At 46.0% G+C, this 12980-nt stretch overlaps 1 protein-coding gene across 1 annotated transcript in view; it reads right to left on the reverse strand.

Moving 5' to 3' along the window:
- LOC119388380 (A disintegrin and metalloproteinase with thrombospondin motifs 7-like) overlaps positions 1–12980 on the reverse strand; it is a 79532-nt gene that overhangs the window by 44258 nt on the left and 22294 nt on the right. The window contains 3 exon segments of the mRNA XM_037656085.2: positions 5213–5358; positions 6660–6752; positions 9041–9185. Coding sequence (XP_037512013.1) covers positions 5213–5358; positions 6660–6752; positions 9041–9185 — 384 coding nt within the window.

The raw sequence follows: 12980 nt of genomic DNA on the forward strand, positions 1-12980 counted from the left end.
CGGTTATGTCTACGAATAGGCATAAAGTCAGTTGCCGGATATAAACCAGGAAAATGTCTCTTTTTTTATTTGGTAGCGCAACACTAACACAGGCTAAGAAAAAAAAAACGTACAAGAAATGCGCTTGCCCTCGTATGTTCCTTTCGTCTGTGCTAGTGTTGTGCTAGCAAATCATCAAAATGGAACAATACCGAATCACCCAAACGTTTACGCTTCGGCTTTAAGCACGGCGTGAACAAAGATGACATTTTCTATGTCGAGGTTTACAGGCAAGCGGTGATATCAGGGTCACTAAAATGACTGGCAAACGAGATTGCAGAATAATTAAGTACGTCCCTAAATATCTATCGAAAATTAGTGTTTCATGTATTCGGGATCACCCGCGTTGCCGGCACATAAAGAAGTATATCAATAAAAAAAGAAAAGGAAAAAAATCAGCTTCTTCGAGTCTCGGGGCGTGTAGTTTTAAGTTAAGACAATTACGACGTTGGTTTCGACTAAAGTCAAAGCTGGCCTAAAGCTACTAACAGCCAACAGCCACCCATGTAATTTAGCAACAAATTACATTTTATATATATATATATATATATATATATATATATATATATATATATATATATATATATATATATATATATATATATATATATATATATATATATATATATATATATATATATATATAGTTCTTTTTCCTTGCCCTACAAATGTGCGACCTATGCGGAAGCAGCAATCGCTAACCTCGTGATACAGAATACACGGCGATTTCCATATGTTTAATTTGTTTTTGTAACCTCTTGTTTCCTTATACCTATGGCTCTAATGTGCTCGGTGGACATTTGAATAAGACTGATTTTTACCAAGCTCCATCAAAACAATGTCGGCGGAAGCGAGGCGAACGATCCGCTGACATTTCCGCAAAGAGCGCGAAAGAGGAAGACAATGTGGAGAACCTTTGCTCGCTTCGAGCGTTTCGTGGAGCGAGGAGGATGCGCGCAGCCAGTACTTTTTCATTCGTCATTTTCCAAGGCAGCCAACGCAAGCGTTTCAAGAGTCCTTTTCGGCGAGTTGTCTTATATATGCGTTGTATTATATATAGTTCGTGATCGAACTTTTCGAGTTGTCTTATATATGCGCGGTCGCGCATATATAAGACAACTCGAAAAGTTCGTTCACGAAGTTCTTCAGTCGCATTATGCACTGAAAGATCTCCGCCAAGCTTAGTGAAAGATAAGAAGTAAAATTAGCGTTATGTGACTACTGTAGAACAACAGATGGAGAGAGAGAGAGGAGCCATTCATAAAATGCAGCTACCTGAGCGTGTCGCATTTGAGGTGACGGGCCCACGAACACGAGCCGTGCATGGTTACACGTAAACTTAACCAGCCAGTGAAGTTTATACAGGCCGCTTTGTGTTTTCTGATGATGAACAAAACGAGGCCTAAACTGTGCGCCACGCTCTCGCTCGCACGGGAATTTTATTATTTTATTTAGAGATAATCAATAGAGTTTTGCATCCATCCATCCATTTACAGATACTGCAGGCCCTTACCGAGCTCAGGCGGGAACGGGTACACCAGAGGGGATGAATACAGCACAAAGCATAAAAATGAATACAGAAAAACGCAAACACCGTAGATGTAACACTCGTACAATCAAGAGACACCTGTGAATCAGCGTTAGCTCTCTGTCCTGCGTTGAATTTTCATTGCCTCTTTCCTTTTTTACAAATGAAGCTACAATGCGGTGCAGTTCACTGCAATGTCCGATGATTTGTTTGAATGAAATGCGGCATGCGGTCATAACGAGTATTTATGAGGGTCTATTCTGTACTGAACGGTTGGCGAACGGCTTTGCAGTGAGCATCACGACGATTGAGTGACGACGAAGAACAGTTTGCATAGAGGACAAAAATGCAGGAAGTAGAAGGTATACGTTGATGGCCGCCACCAGAGCGAACCATTTCTTATACACAGCCTACAAGTAAACCCACTTGGTGGACAGAATGAAGCAAGAAATGTGGAACAACCGAAATCTATTAACTACGCGGTCAAGGAAAGCTTACTGGACGCATTTTCCCTTTCAACGACGGGACGTGCATTTGCGGCCCGTGTACAGTTTCAGTAATGTTCTGCCTTCTACGCAGGCGTAATGAGCTCTGACGCAGAGCGAATGCTCCTCACCGTGACCGCAAGCTCGCCGCCGGCGCGCACTGCACTGCACAGCGATGCACTTCCTGATTATCTACTGGGTCGTATTATTAAAGATTATTGTTGCATGCAATAGACTGACAATGGGTGAAATCGATTTCGGACTTAGTTTCCCATATTTAGACCAGGCATTAGTGTTGGACTCGCTTTCGATCGAATTCGTCGTCAGTGTCATCGTGGTCATGTATCTAACGCTCCGGAGGTTAAAAAAAAATGTCTAGGAATTGTACACACCTTGCACTATCGGAGGGTACCACAATATTTTCATTTATCACCCGGAGTCGCTGATAATCGCTGCTGGAGATGGTTCAAATCCAGCCCCGCCAGAAAATTATGGTTCATTCATTCATTTCTGGGATTTCCTCTCTCCACACGCGAAGAAATCTCAAAAACGATTCATATGCAGCTTAGCTGTAACGCAAGACAAATCGGAAGGACAAAGGAACAACCGATAACATGAACTTCGCGAAGTTCCATGTGCGTCGTAGTGAGCTTATGTAAAACAAAACTTCGAGAACGTTCACCTTTTTGATCTCGACCGCAAAAGTTGGCCGCTAATGCTGAGCATTTCATATCGTGGACACTCCCGACTAGCAATAAACTATCGGAGGTGAGGTGTTGCGTAGCAGGAAATGATGATCGCGTCCTTTGCGCCTTCAGAAACGAGTTTTCATTGTGGCCTAGTGGTTACGGTGCTTTACTAATGACCCAAAGGACGCGGGTTCGATCCCGTTCGCGGCGGCCGCATTATCGATGGAGTCGAAATGCTAGAGGCCTGTATACTGTGCGACTTCAGTGCCACGGTTGCCAGGTCGAAAAGACAAAAATGTAACCAAAAAAATCCTAGAAACAAACCAAAAAGTAGCCGACTTGACCCAAGAGCAGAAAAATGTAGCCAAAAGCATCGATGCTTCCGTGAAAAAAAAAAAAAAAACTGCGACGTTTTCATTGAAACGGCTAAATGTAACAGGCTTTTGGCGGAAATGTAAATAAGTAAAGAATTTGAAAAATCTGAACTGCCCGGTTAAAGCATTAACTGTTGCTTTTACCAGTAATGTCGTGCGGAGTGACGCAGTTTTCTGCGCAGTTGAGAAAATGACACTCTTCATGAAGTTTGCGTGACTTTTCTTAAATGTACTAGTCGTAACAGGCGACGACGAAAATGAATACGGTTTAATACAAGCAAAATCACGATCGACGGTGTAATTACAAGCACACATTGTAGTCTTCACATTCACGATATTCTCTCGTGGGATGACCAAGAGCGCGATGTAAATATTATTTAGTCGCCGTCCGAACTTAACCCTAAGAATCGACGGAAGCAGTTTGTCGGACATTCGGTTTCTGATGTTCAGTGCAGAGCACCCGCTATGGGGAGTGCAGAGCATCCCGGATTGGTTTTTTTTTTTTTTTGCTTCAAGTTGCAGCTCAAAGCTGCGTTCAGCAACAGGTGGAGAGCAAACTCAGGCCTAGGACGACAGTGTTTCCTTAGTGCTAGCCACACGTTCGAAACCTTTACTTGTGTACTGCAAGCGTCGAATTGGAGGCTAGGAACACGCAATGACCGCCAAGTTTTGACGACAGTGACAGCGACGTTACCAGATGTCTACGTTTTGGAAAAAATCGAGTGAATGCGAAATAGCCAAGAACTAGCCAAGTAGCCAAGACGTTTTTTTTCTGCCGCGACCGACCTCAAAAAGTAGCCCAACTGGCGCATAGTAGCCAAACCTGGCTACCCTGTTCAGCGCATGTTAAGGAACCCCAAGCGGTCGAAATTAACCGGAGCCCTCCACTATGGCATCTCTCATAGCCTGGGTCGTTTTGGAACGTTAACACCCATATATCCTTTACATACGAACATATATTTTTTTATATATATAGGTATACACGGCGAGTATGACAAGCCTTGTTGCCGAAGCATGCTCGAGTGCACAAAAAACAAACTGCATACTTCAATTAATATGCTACTTGTAGTCGGCTCCAGAAGAAGTCCTGCATTCACTTACGCACAAGACGTGTACCCGGCAAATGAATAATTACCATCTGCAAGTCGGATTTAGCGAAGGGGGCGCCTACGTTTCATTGCAAAGAAACTGGAACACCGTCGTATACTACGGAGGAGACTTAGGTTAACAAATAGTTAACAAACGAGAGTTAACGTTAACAAATAACCCGACTGAATATACATGAATCTGAGTATAGTAACACTCATAATATTGAACAATGTTCTGCAATGCTTAACGACGGATCATGCCCAAGTTTGCTTCCATCGCTTAGTAGGCCCTCTCCTAAAGCTGTTGTCACTATGGATAGCGTTAGCGCGAAGTGACAATAGCTGGTTCCTAGCGATCAGAAAGAATGTCACAGTTTCCCCTGAAAGGTGACGCACTGATAGCAATAGCAATACAATGGACAACTTCGTGTTCTCAGATTTATCGGCTTTTTATAATGGTGTAAGCGACCGCTCAACACGTTATTACATCACTGCGTACAACGCCATCAGGTGCTGCGCACAGAGCATCACGAAGCAAAGCACGTTTATCGTTGTCCTAGCTTGAACCGTTTGTTTGCTTACTATTGCACAAAGTAAATACGTTATCTCACGAAAGACAACAGCGACAAACGGACAAGTTAACACTGCAGACTTCTGTGATTATACCTCGGCTACCTTCATGAACCAGGCTCGCCTTACACACTTAGTTCCATAGCGTCCTACACTATTCTGAGTGAAATCTAGAATTTTCTAAATTGCATTGAGGCGCTAAACAGGTGGAGAAAGCACCCCCCCGCCGTAGCTATCGTCGCGCCCGCGACAGGGTGATTCTGTAGTTTGACATGTTTAGCAGCCTATATCTACTTTATAGGCACTAGTTAGGTATGTACAATTGTCAGCATCGCATTCAGTACACCCGATGTTACATTGTATCATATACGTCACAATAGTTCGTCTTTCTCGTGATGGAAACCAAAAACGACATCCACAGAAAAAAAAGCATGTGCACCTCGGGTGGTCGCAGTGTCTTTCGGAGACCATGACGCCTCCACCACAGCTGCGCGAGCACTCGGACCAGTTGGACCAGGGACCCCAGTGGCCATCGATGGCCTCCGGACGCTCGCCCATCTCGGTACACTCGCCCAGGTAGCACCACTGCGCGCACAAAGCGACGACGCTGGAAGGGCACGGCATACGAAACCGCGGACACTGGAAGACGCGTGGTCAGTAGCCGTCAATATTATGACTTGGGGCGCTTCAACAATTTTTGAACATGCAAAATGCCGCCAATCTGCAGTCGAGGCTCCTGTGAACGTGTGAGCCAAGTGTCATCGTACTGCTTGCAGTACGTAATTTACAATTTCGCGCCGAAAACAGCCAAAAAAAATCAGCTGCTCTCTCCTTCGCAATGTCGTCCCGAACCACGCAACAAGCGCGACCGACTGCACAGGAAACGGGCACGACAGCCATTGGCTGATTTCATAAACCTCGCACTGAAGGCCTATCTCGGAGGCCACGTGTCGCGTCGTTAAGGTACCACGTCCGCCACGGGGTGTCGCCGCATGCCGGCCTCGCACACGTCTGAACCAAAAAACACTGGCGAACACGCTCAAAAATAAATGCGCAAGGCCAAGACGCGCGGCGAGCCGATTTTTGCCCCTTTGCCACCTTTCCCCCTCCCTTACTTTCGTAGCTTCTTTGAGTGCTCGCTTCTTTCGAAAATGCCATTTTCGCAGAATGTCGTCGGAATTTTTTTTCTCCGTATATGTGAGTATTCTTTGATGAATTCATATATTCACTGAAGATATAAATTTATCTGATAATACTTGCATATACGGAGAGAAAAAAAAAGCAATTCCGACGGGATTGCACGAAGGTAATTTTCTCGCTGTTAACTTTTCTCGCTGTTAACTCCAACTGCTGCAAGTGACAAGGAACATAAGGACGACGGCGCGTGTTACCAGTATGGCACAATTGCTCTGCGTCTTCTATAAGAAATTTAAATGCAAACATCTTGCCTGAGAAATGGGCTATTTCGAGTTTAATGTTACGCGCGCCCACTCCAGCGCTGTATACTCGCGAATGTGGTCATACGCGTGTCAAAGAATGAAACCACATGGTGTGAGGACGTTAAATTGTGCCATTCGCTAAGTTCCGCCACGCACTAAGCCCGCGTAATTTCACGAGAGTGTGAAAAAAATAAGCGTTTACAACAGCGAGCATTACAGCCGTTACCTTGGACTAAGGAAGAAAGAAATATCACCTCTCAAGACGAACACAGGCTCCGTGACACCTGAACGGTCATATAACCACAGGGTTGCGTTTACTTTTTCGAGGATTGCTTTATGGCGTCCTAGCTGAGATCAAAATTTATTATCTTCTTCTTCCGATAACAAGTCAAGTTTGCACGATTTCCATCATGAACAACAAGAAGAAAGTAAGACGCATCTGCGCACCTTGTTCTTGTCGCAGACGGTTCCCTGTGCAGCGGGCTCCATCTTGGTGACGCACTTGTTGTCCAGGCGGCACCACAGCGTCCGGCACACTTCCTGGCACGGGACACACCCGTCGTCAAGACACGTGCACGCACTATCACTATCGCGTGAACAAAGCAAGAGAACGCCTGTCGCGCTCACTTGACTTCGCAATGTGTGGGAGTAACAGGCGCTCTAGTACGAAAAGGATAAACCACGCTGGTGCTTTTGTTATCAATTTCATAACAGGCTATGCTGGCTCACATATAAAGTGACGGTCACTCTACAGGTGAATATGGTTAGCGCTGATATGGATTGGGCTGTAAATTAAACTAATGGCGTATTCTCGCTAAGGTCAAACAATAAACTAGCCCCAATTATTTATGTTGCGTTAAAAGAACGCTACTGAAGGGGTATAACATACGATACACACAGCATAAAATATGTTGGCATCGTTTACGTGACCACATGAAATGCGCTTGGCGGCTCCATGTAGTTAACCACAGCAAGTTAATACTGAGTTCTTTTACGACGTCGCGGAGCAATCCTGGTTTGAAAATTATAAATCGCTCTCTTACTGTAAACGATTTCTTTGTAAATTGAAAGCGGCCATGTATATGGCCACAGATTAACGCAATCACAAATGTCAGACGCTAATCTATTTCACGTTTGCTCCTGGAGAAGTGAGCCCGCTTGATTCCCACTGCTTTACTCCACAGCTGTGAAAGTTCCCAACTCCCACAACTCTATTAGGCTTCAAATTTAAATAAAGTAAAATGTTACTAACGTAGGCAACTATACATAACAAGTAAATAAAGAAAACGAAAGACGAACGCGCCCTCCCCGTTTTCTCATTCCGACAAATCCACCAAAACGTCTGTAAAGCGTGCTTTGCATGCATTACTCCCGAGCTTTGCAGGAAAGCTCGCCGTAGACCGGACACCCACGATATTGGAAACTTGGCTCGAGGGCAAAGCTCGAACGAATTTTTGTAGGGTAAAATTATTCTTTTGCAGTAAATATAACAGGAAGATACCGCCGGTGGGAAATGCAGTTCATGCACAGCGTTCCTCTTTTTTTTTGTTACGTGTTTTTCCACGTCCATTTTCGGTCTGCGAAACACATCACGGACCTGTACCTCAGTCACCTTTCCTCTCTAACGAAACCTTGCATTTTGCTCATGTTATGAGAAAATTTTTATCATGTAACCGTTAAACTTCGTGTGACTGCTTTACTTATTATTATCACTGTATTTTTTCTTCTACTTTCATGTCGCTGAAATGCCACCAAAGTACCACAGGTATCCACAGCGTTGACAAGCTATCAAGGGACAGCTTTTACCGGAATCCTGGGCTATCATGTATTAATGTGATGGCGAAATAAAAATTCGATTGAAATGAACCAAATTTGTTTTTTTTTTGTTTTTTTTTTCAATCTGCGTTAGCATTTTGCTTTTGCATTGAGTAACGAGCAGAAGACGGCCAGTGCTGAGACGTTGCGGCCAGGCGTTTGCGTTTATCCTGGGTTCTGGTTAAGGAGAGCAGTGGGGAGGAGGAAGGGAGAGAGGTGGCACATGTATATTGGCGTCTCCGAAATATATAAGGGGAGGGTGGATATAGGGTGCAGGTGTGTAAATCCCTGGTTGCTGGCATGTGTCAGTGAAATTCAGAAGGAAAAAAAATTACACCATCTCCGGCTAAAGGGGACCATGAGGCGATGCGAAGCCGGAGCACTTGCACGATCGCGTTCCGTTGGCGTTCGCTGGGCATACTAACGACCTCGCGTCGTGGAACGCGAAGAGGAACGCTACGCGCGTCGTGTCTTCCCTCTAGCCTGGCCGTTAATTCTCACAGGGCGTGCGGGGAGCGTCGACAGGCGCGCGAGAGAGAGGCAGCGTAGGAGAGGAGAGAGAGGGGGAGGGGACGCGCATGCGCTGGCTCTCATCGCGGCGCTGCGCAGGAGAGAATTTCGGCATGTGCGAGCCCGCATTTCAGAGGAGCCAACCGAGGCAAGCGCTGGACTGAACGTGCGCAGCGCTCTACTATTTGAAGGAGAGGAGACTGGAGGAGGAGAGTAGCGTATGCGCCGTGAGAGCAGAAGCGAGAACGCAGGAGAAGCGCAAGCAGGTGCTGGTAGAGAAGTGGAGAGATTAACGTGCAGCTGTTGGAGAGAGGGAAGGAGGAGAGTCGCGCATGCGTAGTGTGAGTGCGGACATCAACGCCGCGTGCGGATTACCACGCCGCCTTACATGCCCGCGAGCAAGAGATACTTCGCATCTAAAACGGGGCTGGAGGGGGAAGGGGTGGGGGGAAGAGAGCTAAAAGCGTTGTGGGATACGGAGGGGGAATAAAGATGGCGCTCACCTCGATGCCGTCGCAGTGTTGGGCGGCCGGTCCGTACTGCAGCCGGCACTGGTGGTCGGCGTCGTACATGGCACCCGGTGGCAGCAAAGGAAAGGTGAACTGGTGAGCCCGCGGCTCGTCGTCTAGGCAGCTGCCCCAGTCTCGGCTGCGCGGTGGACACACGGCAACATGCACCAAAAGTGAGTAACGTGTACGAGGTGCGCTTGAGATTGTGCTCGCTAATTAAGTGATTCCGTTTAACGGTAAATGAACACACGGGCGGTGAGTGGGACGGTCTGGATTAATTTTGACAACCTGGCACTGTTTAGCGTGAGCCCATGAAGGCTCGTGCGATCTGGCGTTTTGACGATTTAGTACAGATGCACGAAGGAAAACCGTGCGATCTTTAAGAGAGAAAACGCACACACCTGGGCTACGCGGCATGTGTCTTATTTCTACTTCTGTGTGTGCGTGTGTGTGCGTGCGTGGGGGAGGGGGGGGCGCACCGCTTTTCAGAAAGAGAAGGTCACACCGCTTTTCAGAATGTCCATTGAGGTTAGCCGTAACAGCGTTATTCCAGTCCGCCGCCACCGGAACGCGGACGTCGCGAACGGTATTCACACGCGCCATCTTCAGCTCTGGAGCAGAAAGCAGAATGCAAGGATTTATGGGAAACAGATTACAAGCGGGTGTTAAGAAATAGGACAAAAAAACAATAACCCTGTAGAAATTATACGCCGGCCTCGTACGAGTAGTACGTTTGTTTCATACTTCTAAAGCGGTATGAAACACTAAAGCGGTTTTCTCGAAGTCTCCCACCCAGACTTCCACTTCAAGAAAAGCTCCGTTATCATCCGACATGGCTCAGTACGCTCCCCGTCATCCTCTGTAGTGATAACCTCACTAGCGTCCTTAGATAACACAAGTGTCAGGAGCACGATGCCACTTCTGTCGTCCGCAAGACGTACATTGCATCTCTACTTCAGTGGCGCGTTATTAGCTTGTTTCCGCATTCTTTCTCGACACTGATGTCGGAGCTCACACGTCCACTTGTCGACAGGTTGTTAAGATTGACATCAAGTATTCTCTCCCTCGTTCTCTCCCCTACGTAGAAGATGATGCAATGATCCGGTTCAGCGCAGCGCACGTGAGTGGGGCAATGTTTCCTCTTCACTGCGCTTATATATCGGGCTTTTTACTCGAGATAGCGCTATGCGTGTTTCTCTACACACGTGACGCCAAAACAGTCCCGCGTCGCTCTCATGCTGTACAAAAAGGGGTGTTAGCCTGCTTATGAGGGGCTCCTAAACCTATGTCCCGGTAGGAGAAGCGACGAACACACAGCGAAACGTTAACGCATTTCATCAGCAGAAGAAACGCATGTCGCGAATCCATAATACTGGCGAACACACACTGTAGACTACACAGAACGACACGAGGCAACCGCTAGACTTCAACTGAACTTTAATCAACATAAAGGACACATATATAAAAGTGGTCTTTGTGAGGAGGTGGCAAAGATAGGCGGCGTAACTTTTGAGACATTTGTCGGCGACTTGGCACCTGCGCGTGCGCAGGTGCCAAGTCGTAGTATGTATATATGTGTCATTCATGCCGAATAAAGTTAAGCTGAAGTCTAGCAGTTGTTGTGTGTTGTTCTGTATAGTCTGTAGTGCGTATTCGCTAGTATCATGGATTCATTAAGTCGGTACCGACTAGCCTAGCATGAAAGCATGTCCAGTCTTGAAGAAGAATGTGAACTGAAAATCGAGCAACGCTCTTCGCTGCCCGGGTCCTCTAAACCTCTACATTGCTTGAATCCACTCAAAAAGGCGTGGCAGCTGCTGAATTCGTAGTATCCGGCTTTCGCAATAAGCTGGGCCCACCATTTGGAATGCTACATATTATGTGCGTGTGCTCTGTTTCTATCTATCGCTATCGTTCATCCTTATATTTCTAGTTCCGTTTCCCATCCTCGAGTGCAGGGCAGCTAGAAAAACCGGATGTCTGTTTTGATTAACCTCCGTACCTTTATTTTCTTTCAGCTCTTTCTCTTAAGGATGCATGTTTTCTTTGTCTTTTTTACCTCTTGTGTTTCTTTTTTATGTGTAAGCAAATAAATGTGTTTTGTTTGCATTGCGCCCATACGGGCACAAGCTTCGGTTTCCGCGAAGCTCTCACGCTGGATGACACGCCTGCTGCGACAACGAGAGGTATATGTGCGGTCTCGCAAACATGCCGAGCGCTTGAAAAAATAAACGACACAGGCGGTCTTAATGCACGGAGTTCCGGAGAACAAAAGCATGGTAGACAAGCCCCGAACATCCACACCACGAGTCTGTCTGTCTTTCTTTCTTTCCTTTCTTTTTTTCTTTCGCGCGTCTATACGAGTTGTCGAGAAGACTATAGTATATGTACACAACGGACGACAGCTGTCGTATAATGACATATTTAATGACAGCGCGCCCTTTAATAACAAGCGCGCGCGGCAGCGAGCTTGTAATCTGCTCCCTTATTACGCGAGCGCGCAGAAAAGTGGACAGATGACGGCACCCCGTGAGAGAGAGATGCCGAAAGCAAAACAAGCACTGTGGACATATGTGTGCATGACGGAAGTTACAGCTCAAAACTCGGGCAGCAAGAATCATGAGGCACAACACTCGGGAAAGCAAACGAGTCGTACCTCTTCGCGTGCTGCTCTCCCAAAAGAAAAAGAAATAAAAAAAGAAACTGCCGTATTAACATTAAAGTGAAAAGATGTTGCAGCTCGCGCCATCGTACATACGCAGGCATCATCGTCGTCGTCTCCTGACAAGCGCAACGCATTGCGCCACTGCGAGCGTGCGTGTATACGAACTTGCTTTACGTAGCACACACGTGGACGTGTAAGCGCCGTCCTTTATCCTCGCCGCAGCCGCCGAACTATGCACGTCACGTACGGAGGCGGCTTATGCGAAACGCGGAAATGGTCTTACAACGAGTAAAAAGTTCTCGTGGCTGTTGGAAGCCGATTTATCGCTAAGGCGCTCCTTCCTTTTTTTTTTACTCTTTATTTATTTGCAGAGGTTAATGCAAACAGGAAAAAAAACAATGGGACAACAAACACCACAGTTCACAAGACAAACCCCTCAACATGAAAAGTCGACAGAAAAAGAAACAAACAGCTATCGCTACTTTGCGGGCATTAAGGTGCTTACGGAGAACGAAATGGGCGTGTTACATTGCAGCTTAGCTGAAACTGTTGACCCTCTTCCGTACGTTTCGCAGTACAGTGCTGTCTTCAAATACCGTTGCCGTATTTAGGATCAAGTGCAACGCAGCATTTTTCTTTTTGTTGCATTTTCTGGATGCTTTGACATGCGCAGTTTGTAACAAAAGGACTACACACGTATTGCCCACTTGGTCACACAAACTTAAAAATTTTAACTTGGAAGATTGAATTAAAAATTACTTTTAGGGCACGTCTAGAATTTGCTCCTACAAATCATCATAAGATACATTTCAATAACATGTCACAAGTTACAAAATGTCTAAAGCGCGTACATGACGACAGACAGATGCATTGTAAGAACACATCCTGCGCCGGGAACTCAGCTTTCTGTACTTATCATAGTAGTTATTATCATCATCTTCACTATGTTGCCTCATTTTTTTTTCTTCTCTTCACCACTGCTTTACAGGGAGAACCAGGCCAAGAGATTTGACTCCGCCGGCTAAGCTCCCTGCTATTTTATTTCTTTTTCATTAAAGGGTCTCTCATCAAGTCCTATTACGAATTCTATTTATGAAGTGGAAATTGTAAGGCATCGCTAAGACAGCCCTTCAGCAAAATAATCTTTCAGATTGGTACACTATTTAAAAGGTTAGAAGATGTTGAGCTGTCCTGTTACCATGCCGTCAGGTGCCGAGAGCAACTGCCAACAGCTAGGGTATCCTAAAGTCCCTAGATTTTTTCCCTGTT

Source organism: Rhipicephalus sanguineus, chromosome 3 (assembly GCF_013339695.2).
Source record: "Rhipicephalus sanguineus isolate Rsan-2018 chromosome 3, BIME_Rsan_1.4, whole genome shotgun sequence".
NCBI classification, from domain to species: Eukaryota; Metazoa; Arthropoda; class Arachnida; order Ixodida; family Ixodidae; genus Rhipicephalus; species Rhipicephalus sanguineus.